Here is an 18,583-nt window from a genome sequence, read left to right as displayed (position 1 = left end):
AGAACAATAGCTAAGGGACCCGATACTACTACTTGGATTTGGAACCTACATGCTGATGCTCATGATTTCGATAGCCATACTAGTGATTTAGAGGAATGAGAAAAAGAAAAAATTATATTCCTAAATGATTCAACTTTATCAAAAGAATCACTTTTATTTTCTACTGAAAGAAAATTACTTAAATACATATTTAAAGTTACCAGATAATCCAAGACGTCTTGTTTACTTGTCATCAAAGAGCGTCCTTGAAACACCTTATGTTGAACAATTCCACCTAGTCAGAAGAATGCTAAGTTGTAGATAACGACGTTTCACACTTAATCCTTCTGAAGTCAGATAGCATCCTTCACAATTGAAAGAATTAAGCATTCTTAGGATTTTCTATCATCTGTCTAAAGAAGGATACTCTGATGCACAGTGAATGATACAGCATTAACACTATGACTTCAAAATTAATCCTTCTGAAGTCAGATAGCATCCTTCACAATTGAAAGAATTAAGCACTCTCAGGATTTTCTATCATCTGTCTAAAGAAGGATACTCTGATGCACAGTAAATGATACAGTCCTAACACTATGGATCTAATCACGTCCCAATAAGATATTATAATTTATTCTCGAAGACACCACTACAAAAACGATTTCAATCAAAAGATCCAATTTTTACTCCCGAAATTCAAATAATCTTTTTCTTCGAATTTATTTATTTTTAACTAACATGGGTAATCTCCAAAATTTTGTTAGGTTGTGAAAATTAAAAGGCATAAAACTAATATATTTACCAAGTGAATAGAAGCTAAGTCTCATAATTGGATATCCAATTAACTACCAAGAAAACCTATTAGTATTTATATTTGGATGAAAAAAATTAAAAAAAAAACATTAAAAAGCACACGTTTTCCAATAATAATAATAATAATAATAATAATAATAATAATAATAATAATAATAATATAAAAAATATATTTATTCTAATATTTTAACTTGTGACAAAATATTTAACATAAAAATTTATATAGTAGAATAATAAAAAAATTATTACTTAAATCCTAAAAACATGTTTTATACTATCTTGATTATTATTACATAATATAATATATTTTAACTTGTTATAAAAAAATCTTAAAATTTAAATATTTTATATTTTAATATTAGTTATTAAATAATTAAAATGAACTATATATCATAATAACAATAAATGTGTTTTATATTATTTATTTTACCATCACAATTATATTAATATTAATAGAAAATATAGATTTATTGCTGGTCTAATATATTTTATTTTTTTGGAATAAAAAACTAAAAATAAATATTGTTATGATAAGCTAAAATATTAAAACTAAATAAAATTTGTGAATCCAATTACTAAAACTTTTAGGAAATAGAAATCTACAAAAAATAGTCTAAATTAAAGTCCAAACCAAAAAGTTACACAAAGGTGTAATAAATTAAGGTGGATACTATAATGAAAATTTTATAATTGTTTTTGTGTGAAAATATTATTTTTTAATTTTTAGATAATGAATTGGATAGTTAGATTTTGATATTTATAAAAGTGTTATTTTTGTTTAAAATATGACTAAATAAATAAATTATACTTTTAAATAAAATATCTTTATAAAAAAATATTTTTACCATCTTTATTTGAGTAGTTACCATAAATTAATAATACATACGAAATGGCCAAAATTTCGAGCGTTCAGTGCAAATAGCAAATTAATTAATTAACCTCACAATTATTTTCGTTTAACCTCACATATGAAAACGGGAAATAGAAAATCAATTCATAAAGTTATTATGACAGGAACAATAAAAGAAGAGTCATTTTTTAAACAAGACACGTATGGTTCTCATCACATGCCGTTTTTCTTCCAGTCAGCACAAGAGTCACTTTTTAAGCAAGACACGTATGGTTCTCATAACATGCCATTTTTCTTCCAGTCAGCACCATAGAATTTTCTGTAGTGAAATAGTTATCCTAAACTACTTGCACTACTCACTAAACTAAATCCATAATTTCTTTATATATGATAAAAATTAAGTGGAGCAAAAAATCTAACCCCGCCGTGTAGTTGGACGAGTTTTCATCTTAAATTTAAGAGTTTAGGTTTGGTTCAATATCGAACTTTTGTCACTTGTGTTAAAAAGTCAATAATGGTTTGCAGCTATATCCGTCTGCATACTATGGATGTGGCCATAAAAATATATTTTTTTAATTGAAAGCCTCTATCCGCGAGGCCTGCTACACAAAGGAAGAGTTTAGGGGTCAACAAATTTTATATTTTATAATTATTAATTAATTATTAATAATATTTTTAATAGTTAAAATTAAATATAATAGTATAAAATTATTCAATTTTTTTTAGACAAATTCTATAATGTCTATAATTTTAGTGTCGAAATTATCGAATTTATCTTTTATGGTAAGTTTTAAATATAAAAAATTTATTTATTTTTATATTTTTTAATTTAAATATTTACTTTTATCTCTTTTTAGTAAGTTAGACAAATGTATATAGACACCGTAGCATTATTAAATACCGACAAACCTTTTAAAAAATTGCTGATTCTAAGACTTTTCTAATATAAATAGATACTATCATAAAAATTTTATAATTATCTTTATATAAAAATATTTTTTATCATTAAATAATAAATTATAAAATTTAATTTTGATATATTATAAAAATATTATTTTTTTAAATATGACTAAATAAATAAAATATATTTTTAATATAAAAATCTTCATAAAAAAATAATTTTATTATTTTCTTTTGAATAGGTGCTATATAATATAATATTGTTCTTCTCTTAGCTTCTTTTGTAGCATAAACTCTATAAAAAAAAGTGAGGAAACACAAATAAGTAATAAGGAGATCCATGGAGGTTTCTTACACTGATCAAGAAGTTGCAGTAGGAACGGTGAAGCTCAGTTCTAACAGACTCAACGACCTCAAATCATTCGATGAAACAAAAACTGGCGTCAAGGGTCTTGTTGACAAAGGCCTTACAAAGATTCCATCACTCTTCCATCACCAACATGATAATACGAAATCTCACAACTCAGAACATACAATTCCAGTTATAGACCTTGAAGATGTTGTTGTTACCAAAGATCCAAGCAAACGCGAAGGAGTTGTTTCAAGAATAAGGGAAGCTTGTAAGACATGGGGTTTCTTTCAAGTGGTGAATCATGGCATCCCTGAGAGTGTTCTTGAGGAGATGAAAGATGGGGTTAGAAGGTTCTTCGAACAAGATGATGAAGTGAAGAAGAAGTTTTATACACGTGACCAAAATAGGTCGTTTATTTATAACAGTAATTTTGATTTATATAGTTCACCAGCACTTAATTGGAGAGATACTTTTGTGTGTTATCTTGCTCCTGATAATCCTAAACCACTGGAATTGCCAGTAGTATGCAGGTATGTTCTAATTGCACTAGCTTTCACTTATATTACTAGATTCATCTAGACCTCCTTAATTTGTTCTGTTTGGCTTAGTTTCGAACAGTTAGGATGAGATAGATATAGGATATATTTGTGACATCAACAAGTGTACTCACTTTCATTTGTTCATTTTGTTTGTGACTTTGTGAATATCAGAATTTTTACACCAAAGTGTCATTATTTTCGAACTTAGTGCTTGTTTGGGCGCTATTATTTTGATAAAAAAATATTTTTTTATTTTTAGCGTGTTTGATAAATTTCGAGTAGTAAAAGTAAAAGCATTAAAAAAATTAGAAAAATATCTTTTTTTGAGAAGCTGTAATTTACATCTTTTCTAAAAGATCTTTTTTTCTTAAAAAAAGATGTTTTTCATTTAATAAATAAACAAAAAAATACTTTTATATTGTTATATTTAAACATGATTGATAGATAAAAAGATCTTTTTGTATGAGATACCTAAACATAAAATTACTTTTATTTTTCCATAAAATCTTTTAAAAAAAGATAACTCAAAAAATATCTTTTTTTAAAAACTCACCCAAACAAACCCTTAATACTAAATGTCACTTTTTTTAAATTAATTATTCAAACGCCACTCTTTTTTATAATAACATAATAAATTATAATTAAAAATAAATAATAAATCAATTGTAACCTTAATAAAAAGATGACAATTAAATAATTAATTTTAAAAAAATTATATTTGATAATAAATTTTAAAAAAGAATAGCATATTAATAAAAAAAACTTGATGAATACAAGTTATATCAACTAACACTTCAACTAATCCAAATATTTTACATGAATTATGGATCAAATTTAATAGAACAAAAAGTTATAAAATTCATTGCAAATATATATATAGTTACGTTACACAATGAACAAAGACACAAATTTGAATTCTGTTTTGGGAGAGTGCTAGGTAAAAAATGGTCATTTAAACAATATAAACAACCATCAATTAAATAAAAATATACTATACCTCCAAATTAATCATCTAAATTTTAATATTAAAATAACCATCCATATACCTAATAAAATATTAAAATAACCATCCGTACACCTAATAAAATAAACATCTGATATATCTATTATTTATATTATTTAATATTTTCATTATCTACCTCTACTTTTTCTTTTGTATTTTCTAGGAGAGAACATATATTGGTAGTTGTTAATACTAATTTGAATCTTCTTGTAGGGATATCCTTCTTGAATATGGGACTAATATTACGAAATTTGGGATTACACTCTTTGAATTACTATCAGAAGCTCTTGGTTTGCATTCAAACTATTTAAGAGACATAGGTTGCACTTATGGACATATTTTGCTTTGTCATTACTACCCTGCATGTCCTGAACCAGAACTAACTTTGGGAACCACCAAGCATTCTGATAACGACTTTATCACGGTGCTTCTCCAAGACCATATTGGCGGCCTTCAAGTCCTTCATGAGGATAAGTGGATCGATATACCGCCGGTACCAGGGGCTCTAGTGATCAATATTGGTGATCTTTTGCAGGCAAGTTTTCTTATTCTCTTTTAAAAATTATTACTAATATTTTTTATGTCTATAGTTTCATTGATAACAAAAGCTTTGTTGTTGAGAAGAAAGGGGTTGATAGTTAAATGATTCTTGAAAGATTGTGTATCCATCAATTTAATACTCAAACAGATCAAATTAATCCTTGAAAGATATCGTGATAAATCAAATTAGTCCCTTTACTAATTAGATAATGAGGTATCACAAAATGATTATATCATATGTCAACATCTTATTGATTATAGGACCAATTTAATTCACGGTTGTATCATCCGAAATCAATTTGAGGCATTGATCTTTGAAGAACTAAAATAATGCATACTTTATTTTTTAGGGACTATTTTCACTATTAAATTTAAGAAAGAAAAGAATTGATAGATTAACTGCATATACTAATCATATACATTAATTTAGCATGGCTACCACTAGTCCAATTTATAACTGCTCTTGCTGAATTTCCATACTAATTTTAAAAGTATAATATATTATGTTACAACACCATGCAATTAATGTAAAAAAAGTTTCAACCAAGATCCTATAATGTATTAAGTTTATTTAATTTTAGATGAAAACAAAGATTTTATTAAAAACTTTTGTACACTGGAAAATCTGACTAGGAAGTTATCAATTATAAAAATTTCATACCAATTTCCACCATAGAGAACTTGTTCTTGAGAAAATTTTGCAAATTAAAATGAGCTTATTTAGAGTTGCTAATTCTACAATTTTATTCTTTTTAATTTCTTGAAGTGCAGCTTATAACAAATGATATATTTAAGAGTGTTGAACATAGAGTACTGGCAAATCTCATTGGTCCAAGAATATCTGTTGCAAGCTTTTTCTGCTCAGGTACGAGATCATCATCAAAGCTTTATGGTCCCATAAAAGAATTGTTATCCGAAGACAATCCTGCAAAATACAGAAACACTACGATGGAGGAGTATGTAGCATACTATAATGCCAAAGGTCTTGATGGAACCACTGCTCTTGAACATTTTAGAGTTTGACTAGAAAACTTTGAAACTGGGGTTAGTTTAATAATCATGTTGGTACTGATATTTATCAAATACAATTTAAGGTATATCCCAAAGTCACATAATTTGTAATTGTAATTGAGATTTATTAGTTATATATAAGTTGAAGAATTTGGTTGGTTCCTTATAAATAATAATAATAATAATAATAATAATGATACACATATAATTTGCTTGCGGTTATATAGAAAGCAAGGGCTTATTCAGCCAAGTGTTCGCTTCATAGCTTTTTGAAATAAAAAAAAAGGAAAAAAAAAAAGGAAAATTGAATAAGGGAAAAAAAATTAAAAATATAAAATAAAGAGTAGGTTAAATAGTATTTTAGTCTTCTTTAAAACATATTAATTACTTCAATCTTGCAACTCAATTGTAAGTTATTACTCTGCATTCTCATTTACTGTTTACTAGTTTTGACCAAATAATTTATAGGAAGTGGTCATTGTCTTACTTAATGTTGATGTGTGTACATATTTATGTTAGAAACCTTACTAGTTACTAGTACTACTATCACTGGTCACTGCACATAGGGTGGCAAAGCGGGTAGGGCAGGCCAAGGTCCATTTAAAAATGAGACTGATCGATTCACCCTACTAAAACAAGCGGACTTAAAATGTAATTCTGTCTCGTTTTTATGGCGGGTTAATGGGCCAGTGGTTCCGTCTAATCTTTTTAAAAAATATAATTAATAAAATTATTTAAAATTATAATTAAAAATTAAATATAAATAAAGATAAAAAAATTATAATATAATCTTTTTATTATCTTTTTTTAATTTTTAATTTTAAAAGATTTATTTACAATAATATTCGTTAATAAAATTATTTTTATTTTAAAAAATAAATCATAATGTTTGAATATACGTTAAGAGTGTGAAATAAAATTAATAATAAAAAATAAATAAATAAAAAAAATATATTTAAAAATTATATAATATTAATTTATATATATTTTTTGTAGCATTAATTATTCTTTTATATTTATAAAAAAATTTTGGCATGGCAGGCTGTCCTGCCAAAATCCACAAATTTGACGGGCACTCTCAAGTTTGCTAAATTTGGGTTCTAAATTCTAGTTCGACCCGTGGATATAAGCATATAAGCAAACTCCAACTGCATATAAGCATGAAATATCATGTTTTAGTGACATACATAGTAGAGTGCACACGATAACACACCCAAATGGTCCTGGTAATTAATATCTCTAATTTTCAGTAAGGGAAGGAGTTTGTATCAATATCATTAATAAGTGCTTTAGAGTTTAAAGTGCAGACTAATCATCGAATGCAAGAAAGCATGTTGTCAATTCATTTCAATGCTAGTCTAAACTCTAAAGAGACATGACAAAAAAAAAAAAAAAAAAAAACATGAAACGTTTTACTAAAATTAATTCTCCCACAATTATATTATTATATTAATATCTTCTTTTCCAGTCACAAAAAAATCTTGATTTGCTTCCTTTTCTAAAAAAGTTAAGATGGATATCACATATAATAAGAAGTTGAGCTGTGCTTTTATTCCTGAAAATGATGTTTGATTTTTATGAAGTTTTTGAGGACCAGATTGGTCATTAAATTAATAAAATTAAAAGTGTTATGGGAATTTAATCAAGATTAAATCAAATATAATAAAATAAAGAAATCTATATAAAAATTATTTTTTTTTAAATTACTACTTTTTAACTGATTCTCTAGTAAAAGTCAGGACCAATTTACTGATTTTTGGCCCTTTTTCTGATCTGTTCACTGTAAATTGAATTTTGCATTGAATCGGTTTAGTTAATCTTGTTGAATCAATTGGTTCGGTCCAACTATTTGTACGAATATTTGATATTAGTAAATGGCATTTGGGTAGCTGTTATTGGCAATTGAATTTGGCCACACAACGGCATTTGGACACAGAATATTCCATATAATAATATCACGTACAAAACTTGAGAATAGAGCTCACAACGTGGCTGATTGTTGAAACTCAAATTGATTTTATTAGCAGAAAACATGTACATCTTTTTAATTGGCACTATTACTAAACTTTGATATTTTTTATGGTTCTTGTTAGAGCACATAACGTAGACGGCTTTCCTACCATCCTACGTACATTATTAGATTAATCCCTCATCAGTTGTCTTTCAAAAATATCACTCTAATGTACTCCTTATTTATCATAAAACAGTGTGTATATATATAACACGGAAAACATAAAAAAAAAAAAAAATTTTTTCATCAATCTTTTTTCTCCAGAACTTTGATTTATTGTGTTGATATATAATATTTACCATTTTTTTAATGTAAAATTGGGGTTTCGTTAGAGCATACGTTAAGAAATTTTTTTTTAATTAAGCACTTTTTTTATTTTTTATAATATCTCTTAATCCAAAAGATTAAATACTAATTTACCGCAAATTTAAATATCATTCAAAAATTTATAATTGATGAATAAGTTACTGCATAAATAAAATGTGATTCGAATTTAAAATATTTATTCAAATATATAAACAAGTTAATTATTTTACCAATTTAATTTGGTTTAAAAATTACTTTTTAATTTGTAGTTTCAATGTATTTTATAATGGAATATATTAAACACATTAAAATTTATTATTTTTTATATTCATATTTTTTTTTAAAAAAAAACTCAATACAAGAAGTGGAGCACAGATTGCCGCATACGAAAAACAAACAAACAAATGAAGAATAAATGAGCAACCGAACAAATGTAGATATTTTCTTGTCATTTTTGGCATTGTCATCAACAACAAAAAGGATCCGCACCTAACCACTCCTTGTAGCTCAGAAAGGACAAGTTGATAATCTCCTCAACCCCTTTTTCTTTATTATGAAAAATCCTCCGATTTCGTTCCAATCATATATTCCAAATGATCGCACAAAAACACACCATCTATCTCTTGTACTCTTCCTTCTTATTTGATATCTCAGTCCAACTTTAAAAATGCTCCTTCACCGTACCCGGACAAAGCCCATTGCATACCAACATATTATATCCAAACACACCATACTTGTCAAGAAAAATTACAGCCAAAAAATAAGTTGTGACCATATTCAACACCTCTATTACATAACACACACAAAGTATCCTCATGGTAAATAACCCCAAATTGACTTAGTCTCTCCTTCGTATTGACCTTGCCAGTCAAAACAAACCAAACAAACAACTCCACTCTAGGTGGAACAAGTCCTTTCCAAATTGTTCCAGTAAAGCTGTAGCTTGATATATCCTCCATAACCATTTCAACCAGCAACCCCTACACAAATGAGTTAGTTGAAAAAACACTTTATTTATCATGTTTCCATACAACTCTATCCTCTCTACCATATGCTAGTTTGACTAGCCTCAAAGTATGATGAAGATGGTTCACTAGATCCAACTCCCATTGGAATAGTTCTCGCCTCCATTGGAAGTTCCATATCCAAGCTAACCCATCCTAAAATCCACAGTCCCCTATCACGATCCTCTTTGGTTTGAAATTGAGAAGAGTCTTGGAAAATGATCTTTCAAAGAACCTCCATGAATCCAGACATCCTCCCAAAAACGAGTTCGTCTCCCATCACCCACCTCCATAGACAATTCAGTAATCATCTTTTGCCTAACTTCTTGATTTTTGAACTATAGCTGACAAATATCCTTCCACGGACCCTCCGAGTAGGTAATTCCTGAGAAGACAGTAGCTCATTTGGATTCAAGTTATTACAGGAGCAGACCACCTTCTTCTACAACGGACATTTCTCCTTAGAGAACCACCACCACCACTTAAATAGAAGAGCTGTGTTACGAATCATAGCATTCCCAACTCTCAACCCGCCTAATCTTTTAGGAGCCTGCACCACTTCCCACTTAACCAAGGCCATACCATTCCTTCCATCCTCCTTACTCTATAGAAATTTTCTCTGTAAGAAAATTAGTTTCTCTGCAACAGTCTTTGGCATCTTATACAGGCTCAAATAGTAAACCGGAAAACTATTCAACACAGATTTGATTAGCACCAACTTACTGGCTTTATTGAGAGCTTTGGCTTTTCAGATGTTAAGCTTCTCCTCCAACTTGTCTATTATTGGTTTCCACGTCTTAACCAACCTTGGTTTGCTCCTAGCGAGATACCCAGATATTTAACTGGAAGAGTGGCTTGCTTACAGCCCAACACACTACACATATGTTGTACCCATTACTCATCACAGTTAATAGGAATCAAGCTAGATTTATCAAAATTAATATTTATTCCTGACATCAACTCAAAGCAACAAAGCAACCTCCTGTAATTCTTGATAGTCTCTTCCTCGGGTGGGCAGAACAAAATAGTATCATTAGCAAACTGAAGATACAACAACTCAATATGATCTCTGCCAACCAACAACGGCGATATGCATCCGTTTCTAACAGCCTCTCCAATCATCCTATGCAGAACATCGAGAATAAGTACAAATAGAAATGGAGACAGAGGATCACCCTGCTGCAGTCCCCGTTCCATCTTGAACGGCTTTGACGGCGAGCCGTTTATCAATAATACTGACATAGAGCACGTACTGACACACTCCATAACTCATTCCCTCTATTTTCGTCCAAAATCCATCTTCTGCAACACAAGGTCTACAAAACTCTACTTGACTCTATCATATGCTTTCTAGAAGTCTAACTTTATTATTGTCGCTTCCTTCTTCCTTATTTTGATCCACTAAACCGTTTTACACGCGATAAGGGCCCCATAATGAATCTTCCGGCCCTTGACAAACGCACTTTGCGTCTCGCCTACTAACCCTGGCATAATTGGTCCCATTCTCCTAACCACCATCTTCGAGATTACCTTATACACACACCCCACTATGCTAATCGGGCGCAGATCTTTGATTTCCTTAGCACCAATAAACTTAGGAGCCAACGCCACCCAAGTGACATTAGTATATGTCAGTAACCTGGAAGATTGGAAGAAACCCAGTACCGCTGTCGTGAATTCAGAGCCAATTTCATCCCAACACTTTTTTTATAAAATTCGTGTTGTACCCGTCACTTCCTGGAGTCTTAGAAGATTCACAATCCCACACTGCTTCTTTAACCTTCTCAGGAGTCGGTAGCACCTCTAAAGCCATAGCATCCTCCTCGCCGATCATTTCTACCAGACCAACTCTAAAATAAACCATAGGAGACTGTTCTTGATGATATAAACCCTTATAATATTCTTTGATGGCAATCTTGATCCTGGCTTGATTCCTTATCAATCTTCCATTAATAACCAGAGAATCAATCCTATTATTCCTCCTTATCGCGGAAGCTAAGTTGTGGAAGTATCTCGTGTTTTTATCCATGTGCCTCGCATGCCTAGACCTCAACATCCGCTTCCAGTGTAGTTTTTTCCTCACATACCACTTCTCACAGCAAGTAACTAGCGCCCTCCTTCTTGCTTCCACTGTTCCATCATAATTCCTATTATCAACCATGTCATCAATCTTCTTAATCTCTTTCTCAAATTTCATGATTTACTTGTCCATATCACCAAAGTTGTCTCTATGCCATCTTCCCAAAGGAACTATCAAAGCCTTCAATTTTTTGGTGAATTGTACTTCTCCTAACCCTCTCCATTCCTCCTTGACCATTCTTAGAAACTCGTCATGTGTAAACCATAAATCTAGACTTCGGAACGGCCTCGATCCATTCCTTTGCCTCTTATCCTCCACTATAATCGAGCAGTGATTAAACAAACCCCGTGAACCACATCTTAAGCGAGTCTTCGGAAATGCCTCTAGCCATTTCAAGCTAACCAGAGCTCTATTAATACGGCTACAGGAACATCCTCTGAACCATATAAACTTACGGTCAGTAATCGGTAACTCCACCAAACCCATGTCATTTATCCAGCCCTTAAAATCTTGCGCCGTTGAAGGTAAGCCATCAGAGCCTCGCCTTTCCTCCACCTGTGTAATCTCATTAAAGTCCCCCCAAAAAACAACTGGTCCCTGAAACAAGCCAGCCACGTAACTCAACTCCTTCCACACAACAAGTTTCTCATCTCTAGTATGTGCACCATAGACCAAGAAAAACACACAATTAATAGAAGTCTCCGACAAAACCTCTTCAACACACAACCATCTCTCACCTATATAGCAATTTCTCATTTTAAAGAAACCATCATCCCACATTAACAACAACCCACCAGATGCACTGTCAGACCCAACATACTCCCACCCCCACACAACCATTTTCCCAAATTTTCAAAACATTAAATCTTGTCACTAACTATCTTTTAGTCTCTACCAAGCCTAACATATTCAACCTATATTTCCTCTTAAGGTCTTTCACCATTGGCAACTTCCCATCACCCCATAATCCCCTAACATTCCAAAGCTAACAATCATTTTAAATTATTATTAGACACCTTGTGGTAACGTTTAGGCCTGCTTCGTCTAGCTTTAGTCTTCTGTTTTGCCAATCTTCTTTTTTGAGCAATTTTTTCATTCTGTTCTTGGAGGATAGCCATAATGTCAATTTCTTTGTTATATAGCACTGCTCCTGATTCTTTTGCTAAATCCCAAGTCCTTTGATTTTCCAACAGTTGCTCTTCCAATCTTTCACACTCAATACCGTTGTCCTCATCATCATTGGCATACCCTTCTTCTCTCATATGGTCCTATCTGTCACCATAGCTCTCTTCCTCATTATGAATTAGCAGTTTTCTTTACCAAGAGAATCAATTCCCAGGTTTTGATTTGCTAAATTTGCATTAGCACCATGACTGCTTTGATGAGTGGCACCATAACCGTGACTGTCGGCCGCCCCTACGTTCGCATCTTCGTCGCCATAAACCCCCTCAACCAACGTCACAGCTCCACCAATCTGTGCACCCTATTTTTCCAACGTAAACTCCCCTGCCTCCACTGTTCTGGCCCCTCTTCCGGCCTTTCTTTCACCATCAGCAGCTACCAGGCCCGGCGGCCCACCAGCGGGCCTTGGAACGGTTTCAACTTGGGTCACCATCCTCGTCAATCCATCTCCATCAACAAATGCATCATGATCTTTTTCCTCCCGGATGGCACGCTCGCACGGCACCGATTCAGCCCCCGCCAATCTGCCCAGTTGGCGTCGCGCCTCCCCATCTTCAGCCTGAGCGACTTGGCAGCCTCCATCACAAGTTCCTCCTTTCAAAAGCTGCTCGTCATGGCCCCCCTAACGCACGAGGACGACATAGCGGCGTTTTAGCAGTTTGAGATCCGGGTTTCGTAGCCTGGACCCTCCCAACCCGACCCGCACTTTGCAAATCCAACCCAACAAAGCCAGCATCAACGCCCCCCTTCACAAGCGCTAATGAACTTGGTCCCCCTTGGCCCAACGCGTTGTTTTTGAAATTGTTGGCCCAATCAGCAGTTTTCAAACCTTTATAAATTTTTATCCCTTTTACTAACCCATTATATCCACGAAACGGTGAGCTCAGAATCCACGTCATTATTTTCGTCATATCTCACAAAATCTGCCTAGCCTTTATTGTTACCATCAATTTGTTGATGTCTTACCAAATTTCTTTGATTGAGCCTTAAATTATCATAACTCCATTCATTTAAAATTGACTTTAAATTTACCAATTTACCCTCATGTTCAACCTCCTTCCGTAACACCTCCGTAACTATTATCGCTGCTTGATCTCCATAATCTATTAAATTTGTAAATCTTAACGACATTGTAGTTGCTTCATATAACTAGTGTTTTTGTTAGTTATTTCCTAAAATTTAATATTGAATTATCAGTTATAGATTTTATATATGAAAAAATTTAAAATTAAATTTTGTCATGAAATTATCGGTATTTTAGGTTTCGAAAAGAATTTTTGCCTACTTAAGATTCGATAATTATCAAACTCAATCAATAAAATAATTTATTTTTCAACATTTTAATATAATAGCATTACAAAAGTAATGATTATATTTTGTGACATTAATGATATTTTCTTAATATCTTTTATGTAAAGCAAATATAGAAAAAAAAACTCACTTTAAAATCAGAGATTAAAAAAAGTTTTTATTTTTTATTTTTTAGTTTCAATCAATACAATCAACTAACAACAAATTCACACATCTAAAACTTCAAAACTTAAAAACTTAATATCTAATATTTATAATAATTTTATTATTGACTAATTTTTATTATTTTTCGATATTTATCTTATGTAATAAGGATATCAAATTCAAATATCTAATATTTATAATAATTTTATTATTGACTAATTTTTGTTATTTTTCGATATTTGTCTTATGTAATAAGGATATCAAATTCAAATGTTACAATTCAAAACAATTTTTTAACTAATTACGTAATTCAGTATGGATATAAATTACTTTAACATTATGTCAAAATTAATATGAACTATCTAAAAAGAATATAACTAATAAAAAAAGAAAGTTGAAACTTCTATGAATAAATTTTCTTTATAAGATTTTATTCAAATATAATCTATAATTATTTATCTTCATATATTTTATAAGAGTTATGCTATATGTATATTAAAATTAGTTATTAAAGTCAATCACTAAAATAAAATATATATTAGAATATAAATATACATTAAAAATAAATTAAACTACACATATATTATATATAAATACATTAATAATTAATTTTAGTAGTTAATTTTAGTGTATAAATAATATTTTTAATTTTATATAGGGTCTGTCTTTTTACAATATAACAGTTAGGTGATTTTTCTTTTGTTGAGACATGACAAATTAATGAATTTCACGTGTGTTTTATTATCTAATTTTGGGGGGAGAAAATAAGAGTAATTTACCCTAAAATCCAACGCCAAAAATAATCTAAACAACAGTTAGCAGTGAATCAACTCCAAAAATTTCTTACATTTTCCCAATGAATTATGATTGTGACATCATAAAACTTGACCCACCCTTTAAAAAATGAGTTCTGTATATATATATAAATATTTTATCTTCTTATTGCTAATCAAAGTGCAAAGAAGCACGAGTCACAGATTTCATTCTCATCACTTAGTCTTTTCTTTTCTTTTCTTTTCTCTCTCACCAAAATCTGATAAGAAAACCGAAACAGGCATTGCATCCGATGTGGGCTCATAGGATCCACTCACTTAAACTCTTTTAACTCACTCTCTTTCTTTCTTGTGTGTTGTTTGTTCGTTCTTCTACAAAACCAGCACTTCAAAAACCTTGTGAGCCATAAAAAAGTAAAACATATAAAAGACCCTTTCTTACTTCTTTTCTTTCTTTTCCTTCCTCCAATGGCTGCTACTTGCTGCTTTGTCTCTGCTTGAAGGGAAATTGAGCTCATTTCGCATTTGGGTCTTTTGTGATTTTAATTTTAGTATTGGTTTTTCTGTTTGGTTCTTCATCACATTCTTCAGCTTCTGGGCTTGGCGCAGAAGTTCAGAATGATTTCTGTGACAAGTAAAAGCATTGATTATGCTGGGAAAAACTTGGTTTCTTGTGGATGCTCCTCCAATGCTAACACTGTGAGAAGCTATGCTGCAAGGGTGAATTCTAAAGTGTGGGGAAGAAGAGGAGGTCATGGTGCTGCCAATTTTGTCTGCTGCAAGAGTAGGACCATTCAGTGCAGGGTTTCTACTATGAAGACTGCTGAACCTACTGTTAATGGTATGAATTTGTTGTTTTTAATTATAATTTTTTATCAAATATGAAGTGTGTAGTTGAGTTGCTTAATTTCATTAGATAGAGAAACATTCTTGTGCCTCTCTATTCAATAGCTTTTGAGAGCTATGATGGTTCATGATATGGTGGTATTCAGAACCTTTCTGATAAAGATTTTGAGAGTTTTGATCCTTATTGCCCCAATCCTAAAATTGTATTTTAGCACAATATATGGGTAGACCTCTGCATTGTCCATGAAATAAGCCCAAAATAAGTGGTTGTGAGGGGCATGCATATTAGATATAAAAGTATTTACATGCTTCTACTGAACAACTTAAGTTTTTGGAAAAGATGCTTCGATGATAAATTATACTAGTTTGAATGAATTGATATAGGTATTTGATTACAGGCTTATGATAGTTGTAAGTTCTATTAGGCATTGAAAAAATTTGGTTTGGTTTTCGTTGTATAGGTGGAACTCATGCAATTCAAGGAATTCCAACAGGATTGGACTTGAAGAGTTATTCAGAAACCCCCATATCACCATCAAAGTTGTTTGAAGTAGTTGCTGATGACCTGCAGACACTCAACAAAAATCTTCAATCGGTAATTGATGCTTCTTTGAAGAATTCATGCTGTGTTCTGTGTTTACTCTATGCTCAGATTGAACTGGAGTTGTTGCATTGCCTTTAACTTGACCAGAAAAAGATATGAACTTTGAATGGAATGAATTATATTCACTGTTCAATGATTCAACTCAATCAGTTCCTGCGTTCATTTTTGTTGACTAGTTAACTTTCATTGAAATCCTTATTTTGCTAGTCTAGCCCTAATCATTCTTATTATCTGCTGGTGTTGTTGCATTTTATTTTCTTTTACTTTACAAACAGTAAATGTTTGAATTAATGCTTAATGTATCTGATGACGATGCTCTAATTCTGATAGATTGTAGGTGCAGAAAATCCAGTTTTAATGTCTGCAGCTGAGCAGATATTTAGCGCCGGTGGGAAGAGGATGAGACCGGCTCTGGTGTTCTTGGTGTCACGGGCTACAGCAGAGCTACTTGGCTTGAAGTAAGCATAAATTGTCTCTCAATCGTGCACACACACATTATTTGCATGTTGTGGAAATTCTATTCATATGACACTAAAAGAGTTGAAGGGTTAACCTTCTAAATGCATGGCTCCAGGGACCTTACTGTCAAGCATCGACGGTTAGCAGAGATAATCGAAATGATTCATACTGCAAGTTTGATACACGATGATGTATTAGATGAGAGTGACTTACGACGAGGTAAACCTGTGATCTCTTTAAAAGTGTCTGTATAGTTTTTGAAGAAATAAAAGTTGAATCTTTCATTTTAGTTTTCTATCATCTGATGATCTACTTCCTGCTATAGTCCCTCCAAAAATGGATGAAAGAATAAAACTTGAGCAAAAATTCTGTATTGGCTGGGCTTCATTGTTTATGGTTATTAGCATCATCATTCTGTGTAATAGACTTGAGAAACTAACTGATAAATATATTTCTCAATATATTAGTACGTTTGAAATTAAGTCAGCTCTAATTTTTAGTGGAACTGAAGTGAAAAATGAAAAAATGATATGTTCTTCCAATGTTCACATGGAATAGATCTTTTTCTACATTGATTGGATTGAACTTTAGATCTTGGAACTTTTGGTTTCAGACTTAGTATATTGCTGATGTTACAAACAGTTATAATTTCACATGCTATTTTTGTAGTATATATTGATTTCTTTTTTAAAGTTTCATACTGTAACAATTGGTTTCTTGGTTTTCTTCCCTACTATCTCTTCATCTGGTTTGAGTTTCATTATTTGAACTCAATGTTATTGTTATGTATGTATAGGGAAGGAAACTGTTCATCAAATGTTCGGAACAAGAGTGGCAGTGTTGGCCGGAGACTTCATGTTTGCACAGTCGTCGTGGTATCTCGCCAACCTTGAAAATATTGAAGTTATTAAACTTATCAGCCAGGTAAATTCAGTTATCATACCTTTTTAAAAGATCTTCATTTTTAACTTCCAAACTTTATCCGCTTGAAGCCAATCAGAGAATTTGAAGAGATCCATGTTTTCTTGTTTGAAAATTTTCACTGCTGGCAGTAACAGGCAATGATTTTTTCAACACTTCTTGTTGCTGTGACAGGTTATTAAAGATTTTGCAAGTGGTGAAATAAAGCAGGCTTCTAGCTTGTTTGATTGTGATGTTGAACTCGACGAGTATCTAATTAAGAGCTACTATAAGACAGCCTCTTTGATTGCTGCCAGTACCAAAGGAGCTGCAATTTTTAGTGGCGCGGACCGAAACATCACTGAGAAAATGTTTGAATATGGAAAAAATCTCGGTCTATCCTTCCAAGTTGTGGATGACATATTGGATTTTACACAATCGGCCGAGCAACTAGGCAAACCTGCAGGCACTGACCTTGCCAAAGGTAACCTCACTGCACCGGTGATTTTCGCCTTGGAAAAAGAACCAAAGTTGAGGGACATCATTGAATCAGAATTCAGCGAGACCAGTTCCCTTGACGAAGCCATCAAGTTGGTCAAGAGTTGTGGTGGCATCGAAAGGGCGCAAGAATTGGCGAAAGAGAAAGCTGATCTTGCTATTCAGAGTCTTCAATGCCTTCCTCCAAGCATATTTCGATTAGCTCTTGAGGATATGGTAGCCTATAACCTTCAAAGGATTGCATGAGCATTTGCATTGCAGAGAACATATTATTGAAAAGAAAATCAGAAGAACATTCTTTGATACTAATAGAAGGATGAGAATCATGACATTTGAACTTATGTCATTTCAAGAATTTCCAGCAAATGCTTCCACATGAGCTACTTTGGGGGGTTTATATTATAGAAATTGAAGGACAAAGCAAACACAGTGTCATCACTTAATATATTTGCAACTTGCAAATTAAATTACATGGAAA

At 31.7% G+C, this 18,583-nt stretch overlaps 3 protein-coding genes across 4 annotated transcripts; 2 read left to right on the top strand and 1 right to left on the bottom strand.

Annotated features, from left to right (window-relative positions):
* Window positions 1-2,567: 2,567 nt before the first annotated feature.
* Window positions 2,568-6,141, top strand: LOC112703490 (1-aminocyclopropane-1-carboxylate oxidase homolog 1). 2 transcript variants are annotated; one of them, XM_025754955.3, is made up of 3 exons: window positions 2,568-3,424; window positions 4,650-4,971; window positions 5,748-6,141. In XM_025754955.3, the coding sequence occupies exons 1-3, from the start codon at window positions 2,883-2,885 to the stop codon at window positions 5,997-5,999; spliced, it is 1,116 nt and encodes a 371-aa protein (XP_025610740.1). In that variant the 5' UTR covers window positions 2,568-2,882; the 3' UTR covers window positions 6,000-6,141. The 2 variants fall into 2 exon arrangements, with proteins under 2 accessions (XP_025610740.1, XP_029143883.1); XM_029288050.2 differs by having other exon boundaries at window positions 2,774-3,424; window positions 5,743-6,141.
* A 4,568-nt stretch (window positions 6,142-10,709) lies between these two features.
* On the bottom strand, window positions 10,710-11,505 carry LOC112701610 (uncharacterized). The gene is made up of 2 exons (XM_025752350.1): window positions 11,036-11,505; window positions 10,710-10,947 (listed from the first exon to the last, which is right to left on the bottom strand). The coding sequence occupies exons 1-2, from the start codon at window positions 11,503-11,505 to the stop codon at window positions 10,710-10,712; spliced, it is 708 nt and encodes a 235-aa protein (XP_025608135.1).
* A 3,460-nt stretch (window positions 11,506-14,965) lies between these two features.
* Window positions 14,966-18,583, top strand: LOC112703489 (solanesyl diphosphate synthase 1, chloroplastic). The gene is made up of 6 exons (XM_025754954.3): window positions 14,966-15,639; window positions 16,106-16,239; window positions 16,579-16,706; window positions 16,823-16,926; window positions 17,504-17,631; window positions 17,803-18,583. The coding sequence occupies exons 1-6, from the start codon at window positions 15,417-15,419 to the stop codon at window positions 18,349-18,351; spliced, it is 1,266 nt and encodes a 421-aa protein (XP_025610739.1). The 5' UTR covers window positions 14,966-15,416; the 3' UTR covers window positions 18,352-18,583.

Source organism: Arachis hypogaea, chromosome 7 (genome assembly GCF_003086295.3).
Source record: "Arachis hypogaea cultivar Tifrunner chromosome 7, arahy.Tifrunner.gnm2.J5K5, whole genome shotgun sequence".
In the NCBI taxonomy this organism is placed as follows: domain Eukaryota; kingdom Viridiplantae; phylum Streptophyta; class Magnoliopsida; order Fabales; family Fabaceae; genus Arachis; species Arachis hypogaea.
This window is presented reverse-complemented; position numbering and strand designations above follow the sequence as displayed.

What these genes read in the sequence shown, in the direction of transcription:
- LOC112703490 (XM_025754955.3), top strand. Translation starts at nt 2,883, where the DNA reads ATGGAGGTTTCTTACACTGATCAAGAAGTTGCAGTAGGAACGGTGAAG. An exon ending in GAATTGCCAGTAGTATGCAG is followed by an intron (nt 3,425 to 4,649) that starts GTATGTTCTAAT and finishes ATCTTCTTGTAG; the next exon opens with GGATATCCTTCTTGAATATG. An exon ending in ATATTGGTGATCTTTTGCAG is followed by an intron (nt 4,972 to 5,747) that starts GCAAGTTTTCTT and finishes CTTGAAGTGCAG; the next exon opens with CTTATAACAAATGATATATT.
- LOC112701610 (XM_025752350.1), bottom strand. Translation starts at nt 11,505, where the DNA reads ATGAAATTTGAGAAAGAGATTAAGAAGATTGATGACATGGTTGATAAT. An exon ending in AAGACTCCAGGAAGTGACGG is followed by an intron (nt 10,948 to 11,035) that starts GTACAACACGAA and finishes CCAATCTTCCAG; the next exon opens with GTTACTGACATATACTAATG.
- LOC112703489 (XM_025754954.3), top strand. Translation starts at nt 15,417, where the DNA reads ATGATTTCTGTGACAAGTAAAAGCATTGATTATGCTGGGAAAAACTTG. An exon ending in TCAACAAAAATCTTCAATCG is followed by an intron (nt 16,240 to 16,578) that starts GTAATTGATGCT and finishes TAATTCTGATAG; the next exon opens with ATTGTAGGTGCAGAAAATCC. An exon ending in TGAGAGTGACTTACGACGAG is followed by an intron (nt 16,927 to 17,503) that starts GTAAACCTGTGA and finishes ATGTATGTATAG; the next exon opens with GGAAGGAAACTGTTCATCAA.